The 23,243-nt window shown below is 46.0% G+C and overlaps 1 protein-coding gene across 6 annotated transcripts in view; it reads right to left on the reverse strand.

Annotated features, from left to right (window-relative positions):
• Positions 1-23,243, reverse strand: part of LOC147750884 (uncharacterized) — a 1,319,653-nt gene that overhangs the window by 275,877 nt on the left and 1,020,533 nt on the right. For all 6 annotated transcript variants that reach the window (XM_086918405.1, XM_086918419.1, XM_086918411.1 and 3 more), the window contains 3 exons: positions 19,547-19,639; positions 19,327-19,407; positions 317-409 (listed from right to left, as the gene is read on the reverse strand). In XM_086918405.1, the coding sequence (XP_086774531.1) occupies positions 317-409; positions 19,327-19,407; positions 19,547-19,639 (267 nt within the window). The remainder of the gene's footprint in view (positions 1-316; positions 410-19,326; positions 19,408-19,546; positions 19,640-23,243) is intronic.

Here is a 23,243-nt window from a genome sequence, read left to right on the forward strand (position 1 = left end):
TACTGGATCAAAAAGCTTACAACTTAGAGATTTAATCTAAAAAGGACCCCTACTTTCAATCATATGATCATTTGAGTTAAACTCACTCTTTCCTCCGTTAACTCAGCCCAATGGACTTTTAGATAGACCTGCTCCCTTCTAATGCATTGACAGCCCACATAAGTGACAGAAGCTGAAAAACAGATAGCACTGTCATTTTCATCACAACTCCATAAAGTATGCTGAAATCTAGAATTTCATCTCTGCGCACACACAATCTTTTTTAACAGTTAAGCAATATTTAGTGCATTGGCTTTACAGAATTACTGTAGCTGACCGTTTGCTCAATGATTTCTTTCTGGCGTTCTTCCACAACTCTCCTTTGCTCTTCAAAGTCATGGGGCACATCATTTGCCAAGGAAGGAGATGCCTGAAATGAAAAAGAAAAAGCCAAGATTGAGTATGATGCTCCTCAATGAATTTCTGGTGCCATTTGGGAACCAAACATTTTTATGAGCAGTGCATTGTTAAGCTCCAAAAGAGACTATTTTATTTTGAGCTACTATTTTTCTGGGCACCCTGATCTCTTCACCTATTTCATCAGATGCACTGCTAAAAGTGCTCATATAAATTATGAAAGGAGAGAGGGGATTCAGGTGTTCTGTTTAGTAATTGGAATGGACAAATGCTCCTGCATACCGCCATGTGTCACATGGTACAAAAATAAAGAAGTTCTATTCTTCTGTCTGCTGATGAACATCAGTTTTGTCCACTGCTCTGATGCACCAGAATTCGATTAAAAGCAGTTTAAGTGCACATCCTTCAGTTGGACAATAGAGGTGCTAGTATTACACGTTACTCCTAGAATGAATGATACCCGAGCAGCTCAACTACAATAGAAGCCTGTCATCAGTGATCTATGCTGTTACACCTAGTGCATAACGCTTTCTTTATAAAATTGCAATCGACTTTAAATTTGCAAGAGTTTAAGCTATTGGCATTGTAAATGACTATGCCCTTTATGTAGGTCTCGATAATTAACACATAAATAAATGGCGTGGTCGTTAACAATGCCAATAGCTCAAACTCTTGTAAATGCGAGACCTTTTTAGCTTCAAAGAAGCAGCCGCCATTGTCCCGGGCTGCTTGGAAAGTGAAAGCGCGCATGGCGTGCTAAATGTTGCTGGAAAGAATGTCGTGCCAGTAGTTGGAGAAACTCATTACAGAAAATAGTGCTTACAGACTAAATAAGACATAACATGTAACAACAGAAGTAAAAGGGCCAGTCCTCATGGGAGGTTATAAATGAAGACAAGGCAGTACTAAGGAGGGACTAACAAGCCTATTAACGAATCAGAAGCCAACATTTACAAAGGACAATGAGACAAGCCAATGAAAAATATGGGTGGAGAGTGGGCAGAGCTTCAAGTCCATACTCTAATACAGCATGCCTCGCAGAGCAGCGCATGCGCTGCCCAGGCTCGACCTAAAAAAGGGATCAGTAATGAAGGCAAGATCGCATACCTAATGCAGAAGATTTCAGAAAAAAAGTCCCAAAATGGGGTGGAAGAGGCTAATACGCAAAAATTAAAAGATCAAAAAAATATGAAAGAACCTCCAGTCTGGTGAAAATTGGTATGCAATGTAAATATGCATTACTTACATAGTAAAAACGGTGGCAGTTGCAAGTACTATGTGTTGGAGACATTTGTTGCTGATGTTCACAAGAAGGGGGAATGGGTGGAAGGTAGAACCAGCAGAAAAGGTAATAGTACAGAGATGGATGGTTTATATTTGATAAGTGAAAAGAGGTATATTTAGTTACTTTACAAACTTTTCTGAAAGTTCTGGGATATTTAACGTCTTCTAGGCAGGTTTTAGACCTAACCCAGCACAGATTAAGTTGTAATTTCTTTACTAAAAGAGATGTGTGGAGAGGAGATATATGGACAATGGTGGTCTGGATATATTGCTACATTTCAATCAGTTGCATTTGACACCATCGACAACACAATATGGTGTAGTGCTCTTGAAAGGTTGGAGTTTTTCGGAACAGTGTGAAAGTGGATTCTGTTGTGCCAGACAGATAGAATGCAATCCAATTTCTTGGCCCCATTCTCTATAAAGATTATGGTGTGATAAACTGTTCAACTTTGCTGTTTAAACTGTATATAGGCCCTCATGGCACACTTACCCTTTCAGGAGGGTGCACAATGCTTTAAATATGCAGGTAATACTCACATTTTGGATATTATCCCTTGTTCCAAAAAAAACAACAAAAAACTTTTTTGTGAAAACCAATTGAAAATAACTAACTGCTTAGGAATCATTCACTGTTGGATGCCTGCCCACTTTTTAAAACTAAACCTCTAAGAAAACGTATGTTTTGAATTACCGCTACAAAGGCGGAACTGTAGAACAACATCTGTTGGCCTTTAATCATTGGAACTTGTCCTCTACTAATCAACATAGGGAGAATCTTAGTATATTTCTGGACACCCCTCTCTACTTGGAATACTACACCACCAAGCTGTTTCTCCCACTTGAATAGCTTGAAAAAAATTCTTCCATTTCTGGAACCCTGTCTTTATCTTGTAGATGCCTTATTCAAGTCTAGCCTGGACTATGGCAATGTGATCTCCAACTTCTAAATTGTTTCAGCGCCTCGAGATAGCATAAAATGAACCTGCTCACCAGGTTGGAGGATATTCTAAACACAACCATATTACTCCAATCATTAGGCGACTTCACTGGCTGTCCATCCAAAGTAGTGTCATTTCTAAAGATATGGCAATTCAACAAAGATTAATGCCAGGCTAACTGCTAAATTCTTGTGGTACAAATCTACCACAAGTCTGTGTTGCGGAGCAGCTTCTTTTACGGTTACCCAATCTACATACTTTTCCTGCTGTGACTGACCATTTTCTGCTGCCCCTCTTCAATGCCTTTAGTCCCAGAATCCTGTGTAACTTATGAAAACGTGGCACTTCAACTAGTAATTTTTTTGCTGACCTCTTTTTCTTTCTGTCGTTAGTTCAAGCTAAAGACAGAAGAAAACCATCTCAAAGAGCAAATATAACAGAAACCGTGGTATCGCCATATGCTCAGAGGAGATATACTACTCATCAGCCTATGTTTAAAATATAAATATCAGGCAAACTGATGAGGAATAGCAGTAGATCAGAAGACCAGAATATGTTTTTAGGAGAACAAATTTGTTGTTAAATGCTCAAAGAAAGTCCAATAGCCACTCAAGTGCTCACAGAGGACTTTAAGAATTCGACATGAGCAGACCTTAAATAATTTCAGTTAAATTCCATTTGCCTTGTGGGGATGCATCCTTTTGTGACCAGTGCCTATCTCCTGTACATGCTCATTCACTCCTAGCATAATAAAGAAAGAACTCACTACGGGGACTGATACAACCTGAAATATAAATAACTGAATGTACCCTGACAACGCACACCTCTTACTATGATTCTCTTTATTCTGTCTGCTAAAGACCTAAGTAAATAGATCAGTATAGCACATGCAGTGAGGAAAACTAATAATACATGCTCAGGGGATACATACTGACAAAGCCTATGCTAAAAATCTCTCACCCAATCAACTCTACCTAGGCCAAAATAGCATGAACACAAAATACACAGAAAAAGAAATGCATTACTATAGGTTCAGGGGAGAGACACTGATTACCACTGCACACTCAGGCCTGACCATAAGCACTTGAAATGAACAGGAGTAGGTATTTCCAGATAATTTCTAACTGTTTTGCGGGTATGACTTTTCTTGAGATATCCTTTTGTGACTTATTTCTGAGTCCTGTTCTTACTCATTCACTCATGGCATGAAACAGGAGCAATGTAAGCACTCTACAGCGCTAGAATAATTCCTTGCAGCATATATGTGGGTCCCGGAACACTTCATAGGAACACTTCATATTGATATATATATGTCTATATTTTTACAGAGACTGTGTGAATTCCAACATGTATCAACAAAAATAGGGAGTGAGAAGATATAACAAGGTGAAACCCTTAGCCTCCCAGACTTTAATTAACTACACTATGGGTATTTTTGTAGAATATATCTCCTGGTCCTGAAGAAAGCCTTTTGACACTTTGGGCATTACATAGGCTGAAACATGCCGAACTTTGATATCTGGGAACATCATACCTTTGAGACATTATACTGTTTTTAACCTTGCCTAATGACCTCCAGAGTAAAGACAAGTTAGGATGCTGCACGCAATTTTAACTCACTGACAATCCCTCGTTCTTAGTATAAGTGCTCCGCTTACAAGGTGCGTTAAGCTCACCCAAAAACACCAGGTGCAGAGGGTGTGGATCCGGTGATGAAGCATGCCACAGGTGGTATTTGTGGGTGAGGACCCTAGGAAAATATCCAAGAGATGCCAAGCTTGCACTAATTTACCTGGGTGCAGACCTGACATTCTCTAACGATATACTAAGGACCACGCAACTGATCTCTCACCTTGACGGGATCTAAGAATTATAGGTAAACACCCCCCTCCCCCCTCCCTTAGTGAAGTTACTTGAATTCCAAAATGTCCAGATGTGCAGCACCCAGCAGGAGCATATCAAGGGCAAGCTTATTCAGAAATTCAGATCCCAACTCCAAAATGTTCTCTTTCAAGACTAGACTGCAGCATCTACATTGCAGAATGTTGTGTGCCTGTATATCATTGAGACGTATTTAGTTCCAATGATGATGACTGAAAAACGTATCTGTCTATTAAGACTCCAAGAGCTTCCACAATCCATGATACTTTGTACTGGCACTTGCCTTTCAGAGTCAGTTCTTTTTGAAGTCATAGAAAAAGAAATTATGGTTATGAATCAATAGTTGTTTATATTGCCCAAGAAGATAGAAGCAGGGAAGGTGGGAGGGATGTTTATGACTTCAATGAATATTTTTACGATGTACAACCAGGACTACAACTAAGTAACCATTCCTTCTGCACAATAGGATCGTCAGTCATAGTCTCTGAGGATACTAAGAAGAAACATGAGTTACATTCATAGTGTAAGGAATGACTTGAAATTGAGATTTCTCAGGGTAGCCTTACCACTCTTAATATCACACATTGTATTAGAGTCAGGGCAGTAATGTCTTTTGAAAGTATGATCTAATTTCCATATAGCCACATTGCATAGGCCTGCTAGTGGGATAATTATAAGCCAAGCTGTGATGGATCCCTTACACCTAGGGGCATGCGGTTTCCCTGACAGAGGATTACTTGCCCATTGGTACTATATTGAAAGGCAGGCCACAGTCAAATGGGTGACAGATTATTTGGTAGTAGCCAAACGCCAACTGACATGCCAACAATTGATAAATAGTTGACTGGACTACAGGAGAGCCTTGAGTTTGTCAAGATAAAATTGGAGCGCCATTTAAACAGCTAATGAGTGAAGGGAACATTCCACTGGAGTGGATGGGTTGGGTAAGAATACAGGTATGTTAATGGTCTGGTTAATATTGAATTCAGAGTCCACTTGAGAAATGAGGGTATGTACTAATCACCACCCTGTTGGAATACAGTACTGTAAATGGTTCAACAGCTTAAATGGCTTGAATCTCACTAACCCTATAGATGATGATACTATTATCAAGAACTCTGTCTTTCAAGAAACATACTGCAATAACACCTTGTGAATAGGTTCAGACGGCGAGCCTCCTTAATTTGAACAAGGCAAGATTGAGTTCCCATGAATGGGATGGCATTTCTTCAGGCCTTCTAAAAATGAAACCTGGTTTTATGTGGGTTGAGCCAAGTGTAAGAATATGGAACAGTGTCATACTTCTGGCAGGCAGGTTACTGAGTTATGCTCATTGTTCTCGCGCCGTAGGCAGAATCTTTTCCATATAACAGAATAACATGTCGAGCCAAGTGTAAGAATATGGAACAGTGTCATACTTCTGGCAGGCAGGTTACTGAGTTATGCTCATTGTTCTCGCGCCGTAGGCAGAATCTTTTCCATATAACAGAATAACATGTCTTTGCAAACGGTTACTTCGCCTCGTTTACAATGTTCATACATACAGTAGGAAAAGGCAGAGCCTGAAGACCTGGCTTTTCGACTGACCCGGAGCAGCAACCTCTTCCCCCCCTGTGCCATGAGACCCACACGGGCGAGTAGAACGTTTTAAAAGCCCCTGATTGATTGAGGAAGATTTAAATACCATCCAGTCTGATCTCAGGAGCCGTGCTGCTAAATTCAGTGGCATCAAATTTGAATAAAGAATGTGTCCCTGTAGCCTGGTCAATAAATGCAGTCTACATGGCAAACTCATGTGTGTTCATGTGGACATCTGCAAAAGGTCTTGATATTTCCATTGTCTCAGCCAGTCTGGTGCTACCAGGATCATTATCAACTGATACTCTTGGAGTGTGAAAATCACCTCTAATATAATAAGTGGGATTGGATGAAAGGAGCAGAGTAATGTCCTTGACAAGTTTATCAAAGACCACTGCCCAAAGAGCCTGGTTGTAAAACTATGGGTACAAAGTATTGCCATTTTTCATTTCGCAATGTTGAGAATAGGTCCACCAATGGAGAACCCTACTCTTCAAAGACATATTACAAAACCTCATTGTCCAATCCCTACTCATGGTTTTCTTCACAGAAGTGACTCACAAAATCAATTTGTTGATCAAGAGCATGTGGTATATGGATTGGTGTCAATGTGAAAACTATGCCCAAGGCCCATAGCTAATTTCGAATATGCTACTTACCAGTATGCATCTGTTCTTGGCATGTAGGGCTGCTGACATTCATATCTGTGCCTAGATCGCCGCCTAGTGTTGGGTCCGGATGATTGCACATTGTTGTCCTGGAAGAGTCTTCGAAGTATCACGAGATATGGTGGCTCCTCCCCTGGACTACAATGCGCATGGGCATCAACTCCATCCTCAGATTGTTTTTACCCATTGCAGCCAAAATGGAGTGAAACTAAGTGAATGATGACCATGCTATAAGTATATGTGAATCCTGCAGCTGCTACAGGCGCCGGGGAGGAGGGTGGGCGATATGAATGTCAGCAGCCCTACATGCCAAGAACAGATGCATACTGGTAAGTAGCATATTCGGTTCGAGGCATGTGGGCTGCTGAATTCATATCTGTGCATAGAATACATAGCAGTCCCTCCATTAACGGCGGCCGCCCGTGCCAGCTGCAGCAGTTTGGAAAAGTGTTTTTAGAACAGCCTGCCCTACAGCTGCCTGCTGTTTGGAGTGCACATCAACACAGTAATGTTTTGTAAATGTGTGTGTGGTAGACCATGTGGCTGCTCTACATATGTCTTCCAAAGGAATATTTCCAAGGAAAGGCATGGAGGCCACCAACTTCCTGGTGGAGTGGGCCCTTGGTGGAATGGTGAGAGTACGCTTGGCTTTCAGATAGCAGATCTGAATACATTTAACAATCCACCTAGCTATACCAGCTTTGGAAATGGGGTTACCTTTGTGTTGTGGCGCAAAGGCAACAAAGAGTTGTTTAGTCTTTCTAAAATCCTTGGTACTATCGATGTAATACTTCAGGGCCCTTTTGACGTCAAGGGTGTGGAGCATTCTCTCCGCCAATGACTCAGGATTTTGGATAAAACAGGCAACTCAATAGTCTGGTTAATATGGAAATGAGACACTACCTTAGGAAGGAACTTAGGGTTAGTGCGAAGCACCACCCTGTTGGAATGAATTTGAATAAATGGCTCTTGGATAGTTAGGGCCTGGAGCTCACTAACTCGTCGCAGCGATGTAATTGCTACAAGGAAAGCCACTTTCCACGTCAAGAATTGAATCTCGCAGGAATGCAGTGGTTCAAAGGGAGGACCCATCAGCCGGGTGAGGACCACATTGAGGTTCCACTCCGGAGCTGGTGGAGTCCGTGGAGGGATGACTCGTTTGAGTCCTTCTAGAAAGGCTTTAATGGCAGGCACCCTGAAAAGTGAGAGGTGCTGCCTGTTCTGGAGATAAGCGGCCATTGCGGATAGGTGTATGCGAATGGAAGCATAGGCCAGATTACATTTGTACAGATGGAAAAGATAACAAATGATGTCATGAATAGATGCATCTAGCGGGTTAATGTTGTGGTCTGCACAATAAATGACAAACCGCTTCCACTTTGCCGCAAAGCATGCTCTTGTGGTGGGCTTTCTCGCCTCCCGGATGATGTCCATACAGTCGGGAGGCAAGTTCAGGTAGCCAAACTCTAAGACCTCAGGAGCCAGATCGCCAGGTTGAGCTGTTGCGGATCTGGATGCTGAATATCGCCATGGCTCTGCGTCTGAAGGCTGGGTGTGAGGCGTAGCCTTCGAGTGCTGCCTGAGTTTGCGTGCCACCAGCGGTATCAGAGGTGATGGGGGAAAAGCGTACGCAAATCTGCCTGACCAGTTCATCCATATCGCATTGCCCTGCGACTGTGGGTGTGGAAACCTGGCGGCGAAGCTTTTGCATTTTGTGTTCTCCCTTGTGGCGAGCAGGTCTATCTCTCGATGACCCCACATTTGGAAGTACGGGTGGAGTACTGATGGATGTATCTCCCACTCGTGCACTTGGTGGCTATACCTGCTGAGCAGGTCCGCCATCTGATTGTCCTTGCCCGGGAGGTGTTCTGCCATGAGGAATATGTTCCTCTGAATGGCCCACTTCCACATGCTCTGAGCCAGATGAGTCAGCTGCAGAGAGTGGGTACCTCCCTGCTTCTGAATGTAGTACATGGCTGTCATGTTGCCCGTCCGGATCAACACGACCTTGTTGCACAGATGTACTTTGAAGGCCTTTAGTGCCATGAAGATTGCCATCAGTTCTAGAACATTGATGTGCATCTTCAGTTGCTGTTGTGTCCATAGTCCCTGCACAGTGTAATGGAGTACATGGGCTCCCCATCCCTGGAGAGAAGCGTCCGTCGTCAGGATGATCTGTGGCACAGGCTCTTGGAACGGTCGTCCCTTGCAAAGGTTTTGTGGATTCCACCAATGCAGAGAGTTGTATGCCCGACCGCTCACCAACACTAGGTCTTTCAACTGCCCGTGAGCCTGATTCCACTGACGTGCTAAGCACTCCTGAAGCGGACGCATATGTAGTCTCGCGTGCGGGACTATGGAGATGCAGGAGGCCATCATGCCTATCAACTGCATGAACACTCTTGCTGGAAGCGAGTGTTGAGGTCTGAACTTTTGTATCAGCGATTGAATGCTGCTGACCCTCACTGAATTTGGCTGTGCTGTGGCAGCCAGAGTGTTTATGGTCACACCCAGATACTGCCGTATGTGGGCGGGTTGGAGGTGGGATTTTGGGTAATTCAGTGAGAATCCCAGATCGTGCAGGAGGTGAATGGTGTGGGACATGTGGGCGGCACACTGCTGGGCTGACTTCGCCTGGATGAGCCAGTCGTCCAGATAAGGGTAGACATGGATGTTCTGTCTCCTGAGGTGCGCCGCCACTGTCGCCAGGCACTTCGTGAACACCCTGGGTGCCGTGGTGACTCTGAAAGGCAAAACCTTGAACTGGTAGTGCTGGTTTTTTATGGTGAACCGGAGGTACTTCCTGTGTGAAGGGTGCAGTGGAATGTGAAAGTACGCATCCTTTAGGTCTAAAGTTGCGAGAAAGTCCCCCTGACTGAGCAACGGGAGCACTTGCTGCAGGGTCAGCATATGGAAGTGCTCCAACAGGATGTAGTAGTTGAGTGGCCTGAGGTCCAGGATGGGCCTGAGGGACCCGTCTTTTTTTGGTATTAAGAAGTACAGGGAGTAGACCCCTGTGCCTCTTTCCTGCACCGGCACGAGTTCTATTGCTCCCTTTTGCAGCATGACGGTGACCTCCTGCTGCAATAAGTGCAATGGCTCGGCCGACATAGGACGGTGTCTTGGGGGCATGTTGGGTGGAGTGGATGTTAACTCCAGACAATAACCGTATTGCACAAGTTTTCTGACCCACCTGTCTGTGGTGATGGACTTCCAGACTGGCAGGAACTGCTGGAGTCTCCCCCCGACCGGTGTTGTGTGGTCGGGGGGCAGTGACAAGGCGTCACTGTTTGTTGGTGGCAGAGGACCTGGAGTTGTTGTTTCCACGACCTCTGCCCTTGGCGCTGTTACCACGATATCCACCTCGACTCTTGTTGGTGTAGGTGGACTGAGTGTTGCCCTTGTAGTACTGCGTGGACTTGGAGAGCTGGCCTCTGGAAACACCTCTAGTGCTTGAGCGACGAAAAGACCCACCCCGAAACTGCTGGGACTCTAAGGCACCCATGGATTTAGCAGTTTCCGTGTCCTTTTTGATTTTTTCGAGGGTGGTGTCAACCTCCGGGCCAAACAGGTGATCTGGATTCACTGTTTGATTAAGGATGGTGGTGTGGATTTCCGGCTTAAATCCAGAGATTCTCAGCCAGGCATGTCGTCGTAGCATAACACTAGTGTTGACAGCCCTGGCTGCGGTATCAGCCGCGTCCAGAGCGCACTTAATCGAAGCATTAGAGATCAGCTTCCCTTCCTGAATAAGCATCTCAGCCGCCTCCTTGTATTCATCAGGCAGGTGCTGCAACAGGGTCTCCAGTGTGTCATAGTGTGCCCTGGCATACCTCACCAGAAGCGCTTGTGTATTTGAAATGCGCCAGATGTTGGCGGCCTGTGCTGCTACCCTCTTCCCCGATGCCTCAAAGACCTCGGATTCTTTGTCGGGGGGAGGAGCATCACCCGTGGTCTGAGAATTAGCCCTCTTCCGGGCATTCGAGACGACAAGGGAGTCCAGAGGCAACTGTCCTTTGATGTAGGTAGGATCAGTAGGCTTGTGTTTGGGCTCTGTGTTATCGTAGGCAGCCGTTCGTTGCAATATTAATATACCGGGAGGAAGATGCACGCCATTTAACCTGGCAGACATGGAAATGCAAATATCGCTTGAAGCCTAGACCTTCACTCCCGGAAAGCTCTACTCAGCTTTATTTTAGATTTTAGAAGGCCTTTCCATTTCCATCGCCTTCTTCATCTTCTTCACACTTTTTTGAAGAAGGACCTGTTCTTCCTAGGAATCGTTAAATATTTAAATTCAAGACCGCCAGAGATCCTCATCATTTCTATTGCCAATTATTCGTAACAACTCTGACGGGACCCTGATGACTAACCCTTAGGTACCTACTGTTTATACGGCTGGAAGTGCATTTTCTTCAACACCTTCCCACCATCTTGCGATTAAAAGATACCAATATCTCTTTATGACTGACCCTTCATACCTACATCATCAATCTAGGCCTGGTTATATACATTATTTTAGCAATAGACAGTCACCTGAGGAAGGCTTAAAAGCCGAAACGCGCATAGTGTCACCTACCGCTTTGCCTTCAACATTTGTACACTCTGATGTCTATTTATTGTCTGTGTTTTTTAGCACGATTTTAATATATGGTTGAAAAGAAGTTAAAAATATCTCTATATAACAATTATCAAAATATCAGAAAGCAAAAGAAAAAAGGATATATTTGTACGGAAAAAAAACAATGGATACGCACATTAAAAACAAATAAAATCATATTTGAAGTATCTATTTATGTTTGATCTTTATACAGATGGATGATATTAGATAGAGGGTTACTATTAATTATATGTAACCACAAAATTGCTGCTTGTTTTTGTCACTTAGCTATAGACTGTTCCTAACGTACCTTTTCCCTATGTGTAGCAAGTGAAAGAGAAGCATATAGGGGTCCCCTTTTTTCTAATAACGGTAGGATCAGTAGGCGCTGACTTGTATTTCTTTTCAATCCTATGGTTTATTACCCTTGCCCTGGTAGGTTCTTTAAAGATCTCGCCAGCATGTTTCAAAACACCTTTTAGCATAGGCAGAGTCTTGACAGTCCTTTCTGAGACTGAGAAGGTATCAAAAAGGAAGTCGACATCAACAGGGTCAGCATGGAGCTGGACGTTGTGATTGTTAGCTGCCCGTTCAATGAGGGCATTGAAGGCTGCAGAGTCTTCTGTAGGAGACGTTTTTGCAGAAAATAGTTGAGGGTCTTGTCCTGCTTGAGGATCACCTGGGTCAGCACCAGCGGCCCAGGGTTCGTTGGTATCTTCAGGGTCTGTATAGACAGGATAACTGTACTCATCCTCATCATCTCCCTCCCCAGCGTCCACATCAGAGTAAGTGGGCGAGACATTATGAGCCCGTGGAGAGAGTGGTTCCACCAAGATGGGAGTGAAAGCAGAGTCCCTCTTTTTCTTGAGAGGGATCTTGTAGGACTCCATTGGACGTTCTGGGGCGATTTTCCGCTTGTGGAGGGAAAGCCTGCCCGTTTCGGCATCAATTAAGTGTTCCTGATGAACGTCCACTGAAGGTTGTCGAGGCTGTGGGCCGGGGACCACCGTTGACGACTTCGGCGCCGAGGAAACCTTCTCGGGAACGCTGGCGACCGCCTTTGGAGCGAAAGCCTTCGGCGCCGTCTTCGGCGGCAACGTGAAATGGATGGGCATGGGCGCCTTATGCGGTTTCTCAATCGGTGTCGGAGGCGGAGGATCCTTCGGTCCGACCGATAAGGTCTTATCCTTGATGCGCTGTAGGGAGTCCGTCACCTTCTTGGTGAACGCGGCGGATGGGCGCGCCAGTTTGATGGAATCCTTTGAGGCCTCACCTGGAGCCGACTCTCGGGGTGCGCTACCTTTGGCCCTGTCCTGTTGACGCAGAGTCACGAGAACCTTCGGGTCATGCAGTCCTTTCTTCGGGTCACCGAGAGCTTTCTTCGGGTCGCCGAGAGCTTTCTTCGGGACGCTGAGGGCTTTGCCGGTGTCGACCGTCTTCAGCGCCGACGCGTTCGGCTCGACCACCTTTACTTTAGTCTTCGGCGTGGCAGCCTTCGTCTCGACGCCCATGACATGAGCCTTCGGCTCGACAGCACCCTTCGGCTTCTTCGGCGCCGAGGGCTCCGAGGCCTTGGAGCCGACCAAAGCGATGCGCACTTTCGGTTTCGAGGACGGCACGTGCGCAGTTTTTTGTGTCGAGACCGTAGGTTTCACTTTCGGTTTCGATTTGCCAGGGTGCGGCTTAACAGCAATGTCCGTGGCCGAGCCCGAAGGCAGGGCCGTAGAACCCATTGTAAGATCTTGGGTAAGGCCCGATGGCGATCCCTCAACCTGAGCCTTATGAATTGGCACGGCCCCAGAGTCAGTTTGAGGAAGCTCTTCGTCCGAGCTATCCTCCATGGCCCCGAGGGCCCTGTCGTCGTCTTCTACCTCGTCGACGACTTCTTCGGCCTCGAACATCTCAGCATCCGCGTCGTAGCCGTAGTCGACGTCCGACGCGGGGTTCGACACACTACTGTCCTGGATAGATTCTTCCTCGACATCCCCTGCATTGAAGATGTCCGCCGGCGCAGCATGCTGGGCCTCCTGGCGCGCAGCTCGTCGAAGCTTAAGCGTCTTCTTGGACCTGAAGCGTGAACAAGCCATACACTTGGCTTCATCGTGGTCCGGCGACAGACACTTGTTGCACACCAGGTGGACGTCGATGTGGGGATACTTCGAGTTGCAGACGGGACATCTCTTAAATGGACTACGTTCCATGATGAACGGTCGATAGGATCTGAAGCGTCCACTGGGCCTTCCGCGTCGAAAGCACGCGGGTGTAGGGAATCCGGCTCGGGACCGAGCTGGAAGAACTAAGACCGAACGCAAGACTATACCGACGTAGTAGACTAAAGACCTTTTGGTCTTAAGAAGTTTTATATCGATTCCGACAAGAGAGAATTCAAAGACATCCGAACCCAATGGTGGAAAAAAACAATCTGAGGATGGAGTCGATGCCCATGCGCACTGTAGTCCAGGGGAGGAGCCACCTATCTCGTGATACTTCGAAGACTCTTCCAGGACAACAATGTGCAATCATCCGGACCCAACACTAGGTGGCGATCTATGCACAGATATGAATTCAGCAGCCCACATGCCTCGAACCCTTTGAGCCTTCACCTATAGGTGACTGATCTTGTGCCTGTCTGCTTGATTAGTTAGTGCATTGTGTTATCCATATGGATGGGCATTCCATTGTCAGAGACGGAAGAAAACATTTGACAGCTAGGTGGACCGCTCGCTGTGGAAGACAGTTAACAAGATAGGAACTTCTGTGACTGCCCGACAAGCCTGCACTGACAACTGCCCTACAAGAATTCCACACAGGGCGATTTCTGCTTATAAGAGTACTCCCTAAATCAAATTCTCTTTCTTACAAAACCATGAGAGAGAATATTTTGCTTGAATAGTCACCTGCAGCTTGGCATCCCAGCTGATGTGGTTTAGTAACCAGGGGACCTCTAGCACTGCTGCTGGGATCACATATGTAGTCATGCATTTGGGTAAATGGAAGTGAAGAGAGCCAAGAAGCAGAGTACAGTCGAGATTTGACAGGCTGTAGGTTTCGTGTTGCTCAACAGAAGGTGACATTTGTCCTGAACTGATGACACTTTCCTCAGAAGCAAACACTTTTCCTTTAATTGTGTCAATAGTTTACCATAAATAAGAATTTGAGCAGACAATACTGACTTCTGATGACTGAACAGTAGGTCTAGACTGCAAAGCAATGATGCATCTTTTAGAAGTGTTTCTTTTCTTTTGATGGACTGTGAGCCTTGACTACCCAGTAGTCCAAGTAGGAATAGCTTAATTCCCAGTAGTCCAAGTAGGAATAGCTTAATATTCCTTGACAACGGAAATGGTCCACTACCGCTACCATGCACTTGGAGGAAGTGTGTGGGGCAAATTAAAGAACTGCATTTTGGACATACTAGTTGCCCACTATGCACCTTTAATACTCCCTGTGGTGTATAGCTACATGGATGTGAAAGTAAGAATCCTGCAGATCCGCTGCACATATCCAATCTTTGTTTGTTTTATGCGTGGAAAAATCTGGCTGATACCAAGCATCCAAACACTGCAGAGCCCAAATATGCCACCTGGCATGATCGCCCACCATTCCCAGCAGCCTCAGAGTCGACCTCACTGAAATTCAGCACTCAAGCTTAAAGATTGGGGTCATAGCCTGAAAATCATGGGTTCTCTTTCCCAAGGGAAAGGCACTAAACTTAACTGTATCCTGAATGGCTCAGATGAAGAGGAGCATCTGAGGAGGTGTTAGGTGTGACTCTGGCATGTGGATAGTGAACCACAAAGTTGAGAGGAGGTTTGTCATGGTCTGGAGGTGGATGACGTCTGCCTGGGGCAAGCCTGCCTTCATAAGCCGGCCTGAGTACAGAACCTGAAATAGGCGAGTCCCATGAAACGGCATGAAAAACTGGTGGACCGTTGATGAGCATTGCAATGAATGGCGACACAGGTGCCAATGGCCCACCCATTGGAATCGGTGGTGTCCAAGCCTCAACAAATTGTGAACTTGGCTGCTCATGACAATCCTGTATGGCCTGGGCAAGGACTGGTCAGAGATCATCAGGGACACCAGGGCGAACTTGAGCTATCAGGTCCCAAAGGGCGTGAGAATAGTGCCCCAGCAGCCAGCTAGCATTCATTGACCTGACCACCAAGCTGGTGGATGAAAATACTCTCTTCCCGAATGACTCCACCTCTTTTGAGAGGAGTAATAGTCGGAAAGATGTTGGAATTGAATTTGCTTGCAGAAGTCAGCATCACCAAGTTTTCAGCTGAGGAGTGCAGAGATAAAACTGCAGGGCTGCCAAGGGCCAGGTGGTGATTCTGTGCAATTTGGCATTTGGCCAGAGGGCCAGGGCAAGGTTCGACACATGCCCCCAACAAGGCGCCAATAAGGGAAGATCAAGGGGAAGAAATGGAGGATCAACTGCGGCTGGGAGCGACTTTGGTCGAGGCCAAACCGGCACCAAGTTACAGAGGACAATTGAAGACTCGTCTTCTGGTGTTGGCATCTGTGTTGATGCACTGGGTGTTGGAGGGGTCCCCGTAATGGGCTCAAAGGCTCCAGCTTGTTCAGAGGGTGAACCCACCAGCAAATAACCTAGGTGTAGAACATGTGACCTGCAGGCATGCCAGAGTGAGTTGGCAAGGAACCAAAGAGCCGGAGCATGGCCACACGAAACTCTCAACCTGCTTAGGAGCAGAGGATGGCCACAGAAACTTTGGTCGTGCCGGAACAAGTTGCAGGATGGGAAACAAAGTCAAGCGGGTTCGGGAGAGAGATTCAGATGTTGGGTACCACCCTGCACTTTCTCAGGAGAGTAAAAGCGTCAGGAAGGGGCCGTATCCCACTTGGATTTCTTGTCTTTTTTTCTGCGACTTAGCCGAAGATTTGGATTGAGATGCTCTGCGGCCCCTGGAAGCACTCCAGCAAATTCTAGATCTCGAACTGGCCAGGAACGAAAGTAAGACTTGGACCAGTCTTGTTCAGGAGCTTTACAATGCTTGGCGATCTAGAGTTTTGCCCTGCGGTCCAGGATGGCATTCAGGTTCAAGGACGCGCAGTCACTGTTGGCCTTAAGAGTCATGGCTCGACCTCAGGAAAACCTGGTGAGGATCTGTCAGAGACATTTGTTAGTGGCAGTTCTTACAGGGCGTAAAACTTGTATTGGGGGGTGACATGTCCCTTGCACACTGTAAAACATTTTTTAAATCAAGGTAAGGGTCCCAAAGAGAAAATATTTAGCTCCAGATCCACATCTGGTGGCACTGAAAGAAAGAAACTGACATCAGAGCACCAGATTGGAGTCCTTATAGGCTCTGCACATATTTCCGAAACGGAATGGTGTCAGTACGCAGCCACACAGCACCACTCGCTGGTGGGCAGAGGTACAGGTGAAAACTTTCTGGAACCAGTCAAATGCCTGAGGAATATTCCAAAGGTGAGGAATCAGCAGCTTGAAGTCTCTATCAGAGGAAAGATGCTGCTAGTGGTGCTTTGTAAACCTGTTGCTGTTAGCACTACTACAGAGACTGATATGGCAGATACAAGTAACCTTGGAATCCTCCCTGATAAAGTCTGCTTTCTTTCCCTCTGTCCATGAAAAAGGTGAGATCATTAATGATGTCGGGTCCCTTGGGATTTACCCATGTCCATTTTTATACTTTATAGGGCATAAGAATATGCTTTTGCCATCAAATAGCCCATTTAATACGCAATTCTGCACCTCTGAATGAAAAGATGTTGATGAAACAACCACGTCTACATAAAACTGCCACTTTTGCAAGGAGGTGGAATTAAAGATTGGCCATATTCATTGCAGAGATGATGATGTGGGACTATTCTCTCCTTCATGAACAATTTCTGGAGTTTCTCGCTTCTGTCTTCTGGTAGTTGTTCAATACCCAACACTTCAGCTGGCCCCTTTGTTGATTGTGTATGCCTTTGCTTTAGCTGTCCTTAATGATGAAGCTGCTATTGAAGAAACCCTCTTTCCAAAGGCCTTCATTTCCCGTCCTTCCTTCCCTGGTTGGTGAAGCTATACCTGTCATACTTGGGTTGTCTTACCTTCTCTGGGCTGCCTTCATAAGCATGGATACAGATTAGAATGATCAATGAAGCATGCTGGGGTGTTGTCTGGTGTGCTATACTTTTTAATCCAGTCTAGGAGTGATGTCAGCTACTGCTGCTGATTTGTACACGCATGTTAAACTTTTTGGGGCAAAGACCGTATACAAAAATAAATAAAAAAATCACTATAACTGACAGATTTTCCGGTCAGTCCTCTAAACTCATAAGAAGAAATTAGTTACTTCAGGCAGTTTAAATCTTTTTCTCTAAATTAGAACATGAAATCTCACAATATTGTCTGGTATTGAGTCAATCGGAGGAGGTGAGATCACCCCAATCACTCAGGAGACTTTTTGGAGTTGACCTACTTTGCATTCTTCTGTATTTTTTTATGATATCGTCAGAAGTCTTTCGGTAGCGGGTTTGATGACATAATGACTTGTGTCAGTCCAAGGTATTCTTAATTCTGATGGCATTTCCTCTGCTGGTTGCTGGGACTCACCAGTGGTTGTGCTATTTCAGTGGAGGAGTAATTTTCTGAGGATTCGATGATGGTTGGTTTGCAGGTTGGGAGGATGGTCCCCTCATGAAACAAGTACAACAGTCAGCATCAGGTGTAGGGAGATCTTGGAGTAGGTTTACCGGCCCCTGAATGATCATAATACTCTACATAGTTTACCTCATAACGCCATTGATAATGCAGCTTTTCTTCTAGTCATCTCTGTCCCCTGAATCTTGGATAGTTTGGATGATAAAATGGCGGTGTCCCTGATAATACTGTTTGAAGAACGTTTTTCTTCTTCCCTGTCTTGCATTTAACTGTAACTTGGCCTGGACTATATGCTGCAAAATAAGGAGCATCTAGATTTAATTCCTCCTCAGATTCATTCCATTGCTGCTTAGCAGTGGGAATGGGATGATATTTTGTTTGGGAGGGAGTAGTGCTCTGAAAAATTAAGGATGAGAAGTCAGAGGTGGCATGGTTAATCAAGGCTTTTTTTTCTTTACTTCACACTCAGTTGAAGGAGAGGACGGCTTTGTGATTATAAGGGCCCTTCATGGCTATATTGCAGTGTTTCATATGACGTGGAGGCTAATCCATCCATTTAGTAAGTCTTTCCTGGAGCTTTAAACCTTCAGGTGATCTATGTGTGCATTTTCTTTCATTGCAAAAATAAAAGTGTTTTAGACAGACTCATCCACGGAATAAGAGGTTTCAACAGCCGTAGCTTTTGGAAGCCACCCCCGTAACTTTCCCTAACAGTCAATGAGATTGTTGGCAGAACATTTGCAACATATTTTAAAGTCCCTTGCTTTATGATCCGGATGGAAGTAATAAATGCACATTTTGTAAAGATCATCGGTTTTAACTGTTTTTGGCCACAGACTTTAAGGGCACCCCTTTTTGAAAATTGCATGTTAGTAAATTTTATTTATCCATCAAATCAAGATGTAGCATTTGAAGACGCTCTGACACATCACGTGGAAAGGCTTAAAGAAAGTTTTTTGAAGAAAAAGAACAACTTATTTGTTTGAGGACAGGTCAAGGCTCTGGGAACTCACTCTTCATATGACTTGCAGTAGAAATCTGAGATGAGATGGCCTCAGGAAGAGATGACAAGCAAGGCTTGACATTGGATGTACTTCAGGTCCATGGTAATGAGGTGACTGAGTTACTAAAGTGACACTAGTTTCAGGCCTTCCAGGCAGTTATGCACCCACTGCTATTGCAAGGTTACTGTGAGACTCCCACCCTGACAGGGAGGAATGATTCAAGAAGGTGACTTTATGAACAATCCAGTGCTGGAGAATTATATAGTAGAATCACTTTATTAGTCTTTCCCCAGTGACTATTACACAAAGAAAAAGGGTATATTGACTCAATGGCACTCACCGTTTTGTTAACTATCTTCTCCAGGCCTTCTAAGCATTCCACCTGTTCTTCTGTTGTGTGGACTGCCCATGTAAGGGCGACCTGAAACAACACAGCATCATCAGTTTCTAAATACCATCAAAAGATAACTGCAGCCACACAATTAAGAGCTGCACTCAACCACCTATTTCTAACTACGAACCACCACAACTAACTGATACAAAGTATTGTTTGCACTCACTGTTTTCTTGATAATTGCCATCTGGTGTTCTTCTACCAATCTTCTCTGTTCTTCGGAGACCTGTACTGTGGATCCAACCAATGAAGAAGGGACCTGCAGTGAGAAAGATTTGGTCTTTCTACGGATTTCAATTAAAAGTATATTGATTCTGAGCATTTGTTAACTTGTCAAGCCTTTCGAACCCCTTCATGTTACCAGCAACCCCGATATATAAACTGAACATTAAATCCCTCTGTGAAGAAGCATCCATTGTCTTTAATCTTCAATGTTTTATAGCTAGCAAACACATTGCCTTACCATGAGGTCCTCACACTGCCTTGCAGGATTAAGTCTTTATTGGCCCTTTTATGCCCAAAGAACAAATAATGTTTCTCTGCTAACACTCTTTCTGGTGGATACCCTATCCTACTCCAGAATCCATAGCACCATGATGCTCCTCGGAGTGACAGATGCGCTCTATAAATACTATCTAACATAACAAAACAATCCACACCTTCAGAATATTCCCCGGGCCAGACTGGAACTGGAAATTTTTAAAGCAGTGCTCTGGTGTGCCAGTAGTTGGCACTGTGCGACTCTGTGTCAATGACGTTCCACTCAGGAAGTGACAAGCAGATCCATATATAGTTGAGTCACCCATGCTCACTGATGTCAGTTTATTTTCAGGAACACAGCGGCTCCCTCAGACACGGATGTATGAGCAAATTGTCAGAACCAGAGCAGATTCCTAGAATGGGGCTGTTAGAAATGGGGGTCTCTAGTTGGCAGAGGTAGGTACATTTGTCAAAATAGGGACCCCTGCTTCTAGTCAAGGTAAGGGGAATACACTTCTAAAATAATCCCTGCTAACCCCATGGTAGCTTGGCACAAGCAGACAGGCTTATCTCAGAAGCAGTGTGTAAAGCATTTGTGAACACATACAATGATATAGTGAAGACACTTCAAACGAACACCACACCAGTTTAGAAAAAAAAGTAATCTATACTACTATTATAAAGAGAGAACTTGCACCTTTTGGCCAGGTAAACTCGGGAACCACAGCGCCAATCTACACACCCAATACATCTATGAAAATGTCAGGGTGTGTAGATGGACATAGGCTATATAAATTAAAAAAAAAAAGTAAATAAAAAAAATTAAGTTTGTAAACAAAGTAGTCCCCTGAAAGTAGCGCCGGCCGGGACCTAGCGCTGGCCGCGACGCGACGTGCGTGATGACCGCAACGCGACGTGCGTGATGACGAGGAAGGAGGAGCGGCGGTGCAGTGGCGAGCGGCTGTGCAGTGAGGAGCGGCGGCACAGGAAAGGGAAAGTTCAGTGCGAGACTGTGATGCAGGGGGAGGCAAGAAGGAGGCAGCAGTAAAGGAAAATGTCGGAGCGCGAGTGAGTCGGGCGGGAGGGGGGCGCGAGTGAGTCGGGGCGGGAGTGAGTCAGGGCGGGAGGGCGGCGGGAGTGAGTCGGGGCGGGAGGGAGTCTGTGCGGGAGGGGGTCGGGCGGGAGCGGGTGTACTGCCCCAGCCCCTTTCTGCCCCAGGCAACGCTGGGGCGGGCTGCTAGTCTTTATCTAAACCAAAACAAGACCAAATGACAAAAATACACAATACAGTAAACATATATGACTTTCAAATGGTAGAAATAGTTCAGTTCAAAGCAAATTGAAGATGCACTTTTCACACAAAGTGCCTTGGATGCGTCACGAACAAAGCAAAAATGGACGCCGGGAAGGTGATGCGTTGGTTGTTTACACTCAGGGAAGGTGATGCTTCGGTTCCTTACTGCTGCCCAGGGGAAGTGATGCGTCGGTTCCTTAGCGGAGAGGAGGTGATGCGTCGGTTTCTTACTGCCCTTGGATGCATCACACACAAAGCAAAAATGGCCCCAGGGAAGGTGATGCGTCAGTTCCTTACACTCTGGGAAGGTGATGCGTCGGTTCCTTACTGCTGCGCAGGGGAGGTGATGCGTCGGTTCCTTACCGGAGAGGAGGTGATGCGTCTGTTTCTTACTGCATGGAGAGCTGATGCGTCGGTTTCTGACTGCGTCCCCCAACAATGCGATAGACTTGGCGCCTCAATGCGACGATCCAGGACGATGTGTGGATTCTTGCAGCTGCACAGCAGGGCTTGCATCTGAATCGGTAAGGTGATCTAGGACTTCAGAGATCGCTGCACTCGATGCAGCGTGCAGAGATTTTTCGAGCCGCGGCAGGCGCTGTGACGGTTTCTTCGTCGATGCGTCGGAAACAGGTACGAATGCGTCACACTTCTTGGTGTTGCGTTGATTTTCCAGCTGGAAAACCATCTCTAGAGGTCCAGAACAACAGCAGGCACCTCTTTGCAGGTCAGAACTTGAAGCAAGTTCAGGGGAGCTGGTGGTGAAGTATGTGTCCCTGAGACTTCAGAACAGGAGACAGGCTCAGTTTCAAGCCCTTGGAGATCTTCTTCAAGCAGGGGACACAGCAAACAGCAAAGTCCATTCTCCTTTCCTTGGCAGCAAGTAGCCACTGCAGGCCAACCCCAGACAGCAAACAGCACAGGGACAGTATTCCTCCTCAGCTTCTCCTGCTCTTCTCCTAGGCAACGGTACCTCTTGATTTCCCAGAGTGATCTAAAGTTCTGATGTCTGGGCCCCAATATTTATACTACAAAATCCGTTATTCTCTGGTTGCAGAGAAGCCCTGTGCTCAGACAAAACCAGTTCTGTCTTCTCTGTTGTAGCTTCCTGGCAGGAGGTGGAGACAGCATTATGGAAGGCAGACCAGGCCCATTCAGGTGAAAGGTAACGTACTAGTTACTTACCTTCAGTAGAGACGATTCTAGCCGCAGATTCCTTCACATAGAATTATCCCCAGGCATGAGACTGGATCCTGAAACTTTTTACCACAGCATCCCTGCACGCCAGAGGTGGAGTGACATCACGCGAACCGCCCAGGCGTTGTCCTCATACGTGATGTCAGCGGGGTCACATAAGCCCCACCCTGGCGCGCCTACGTCAGTTTTCTTCTGAGAACTTTTCCACACCACAACGCAAAGCCACCAGACAAAAAACTGTGGGAACATGTGAACAGTGTGCGTAAGAGTATATAAAAAAGAAAAAAGAGGAAGACACCATAAGGAACAGTGCAAGACTGAGCACTGAGCAGCCACCCTGCCAGAACATAGACAGCCCCCCCACCCCCGGAGACAAGGAACCTGCATGAAAGTCATGACATACATAGCAGGCTTACAACCCTCACCCTGAAATAAGAAAGGGGAGCCAGTCCCACAGGTAGAAACCACCAACCTCCAAGCCACCCCAGCATAGAGGGCAACCACCCCCCAGGGAACAAGGGTAAGGCACGACCAGAGGACCCCAATTCAAAGGTTAGAAGAGGGGCCAAGACCCCTAGTAGCAAGAGGAAGGGAGGGAGGGAGAGAGAGACTGAAGGCAAACCACCCCAACCAAGCGCAGCGGAGCACAAGAGCACCGCAACCCCATCTTCCAAAGAGCCAAAGGGGAGGAATGAACAACAACAGGACGGAGCCCCCGTCCAGAGCAAAAGGAGGCACTCACAGGAGACAGAGCACCCCACCAGGAGGCGAGTACCGAAGACCAGCCCAGGGGTCCTCGCAGAACGGGGAGGAAAATCGGCCCATGAAGGAATCTGCGGCTAGAAACGTCTCTACCAGATACATCGTTACCGAAAGTAAGTAACTCGTACAT

This window comes from Lissotriton vulgaris, chromosome 1_1 (genome assembly GCF_964263255.1).
Source record: "Lissotriton vulgaris chromosome 1_1, aLisVul1.2, whole genome shotgun sequence".
NCBI lineage: Eukaryota > Metazoa > Chordata > Amphibia > Caudata > Salamandridae > Lissotriton > Lissotriton vulgaris.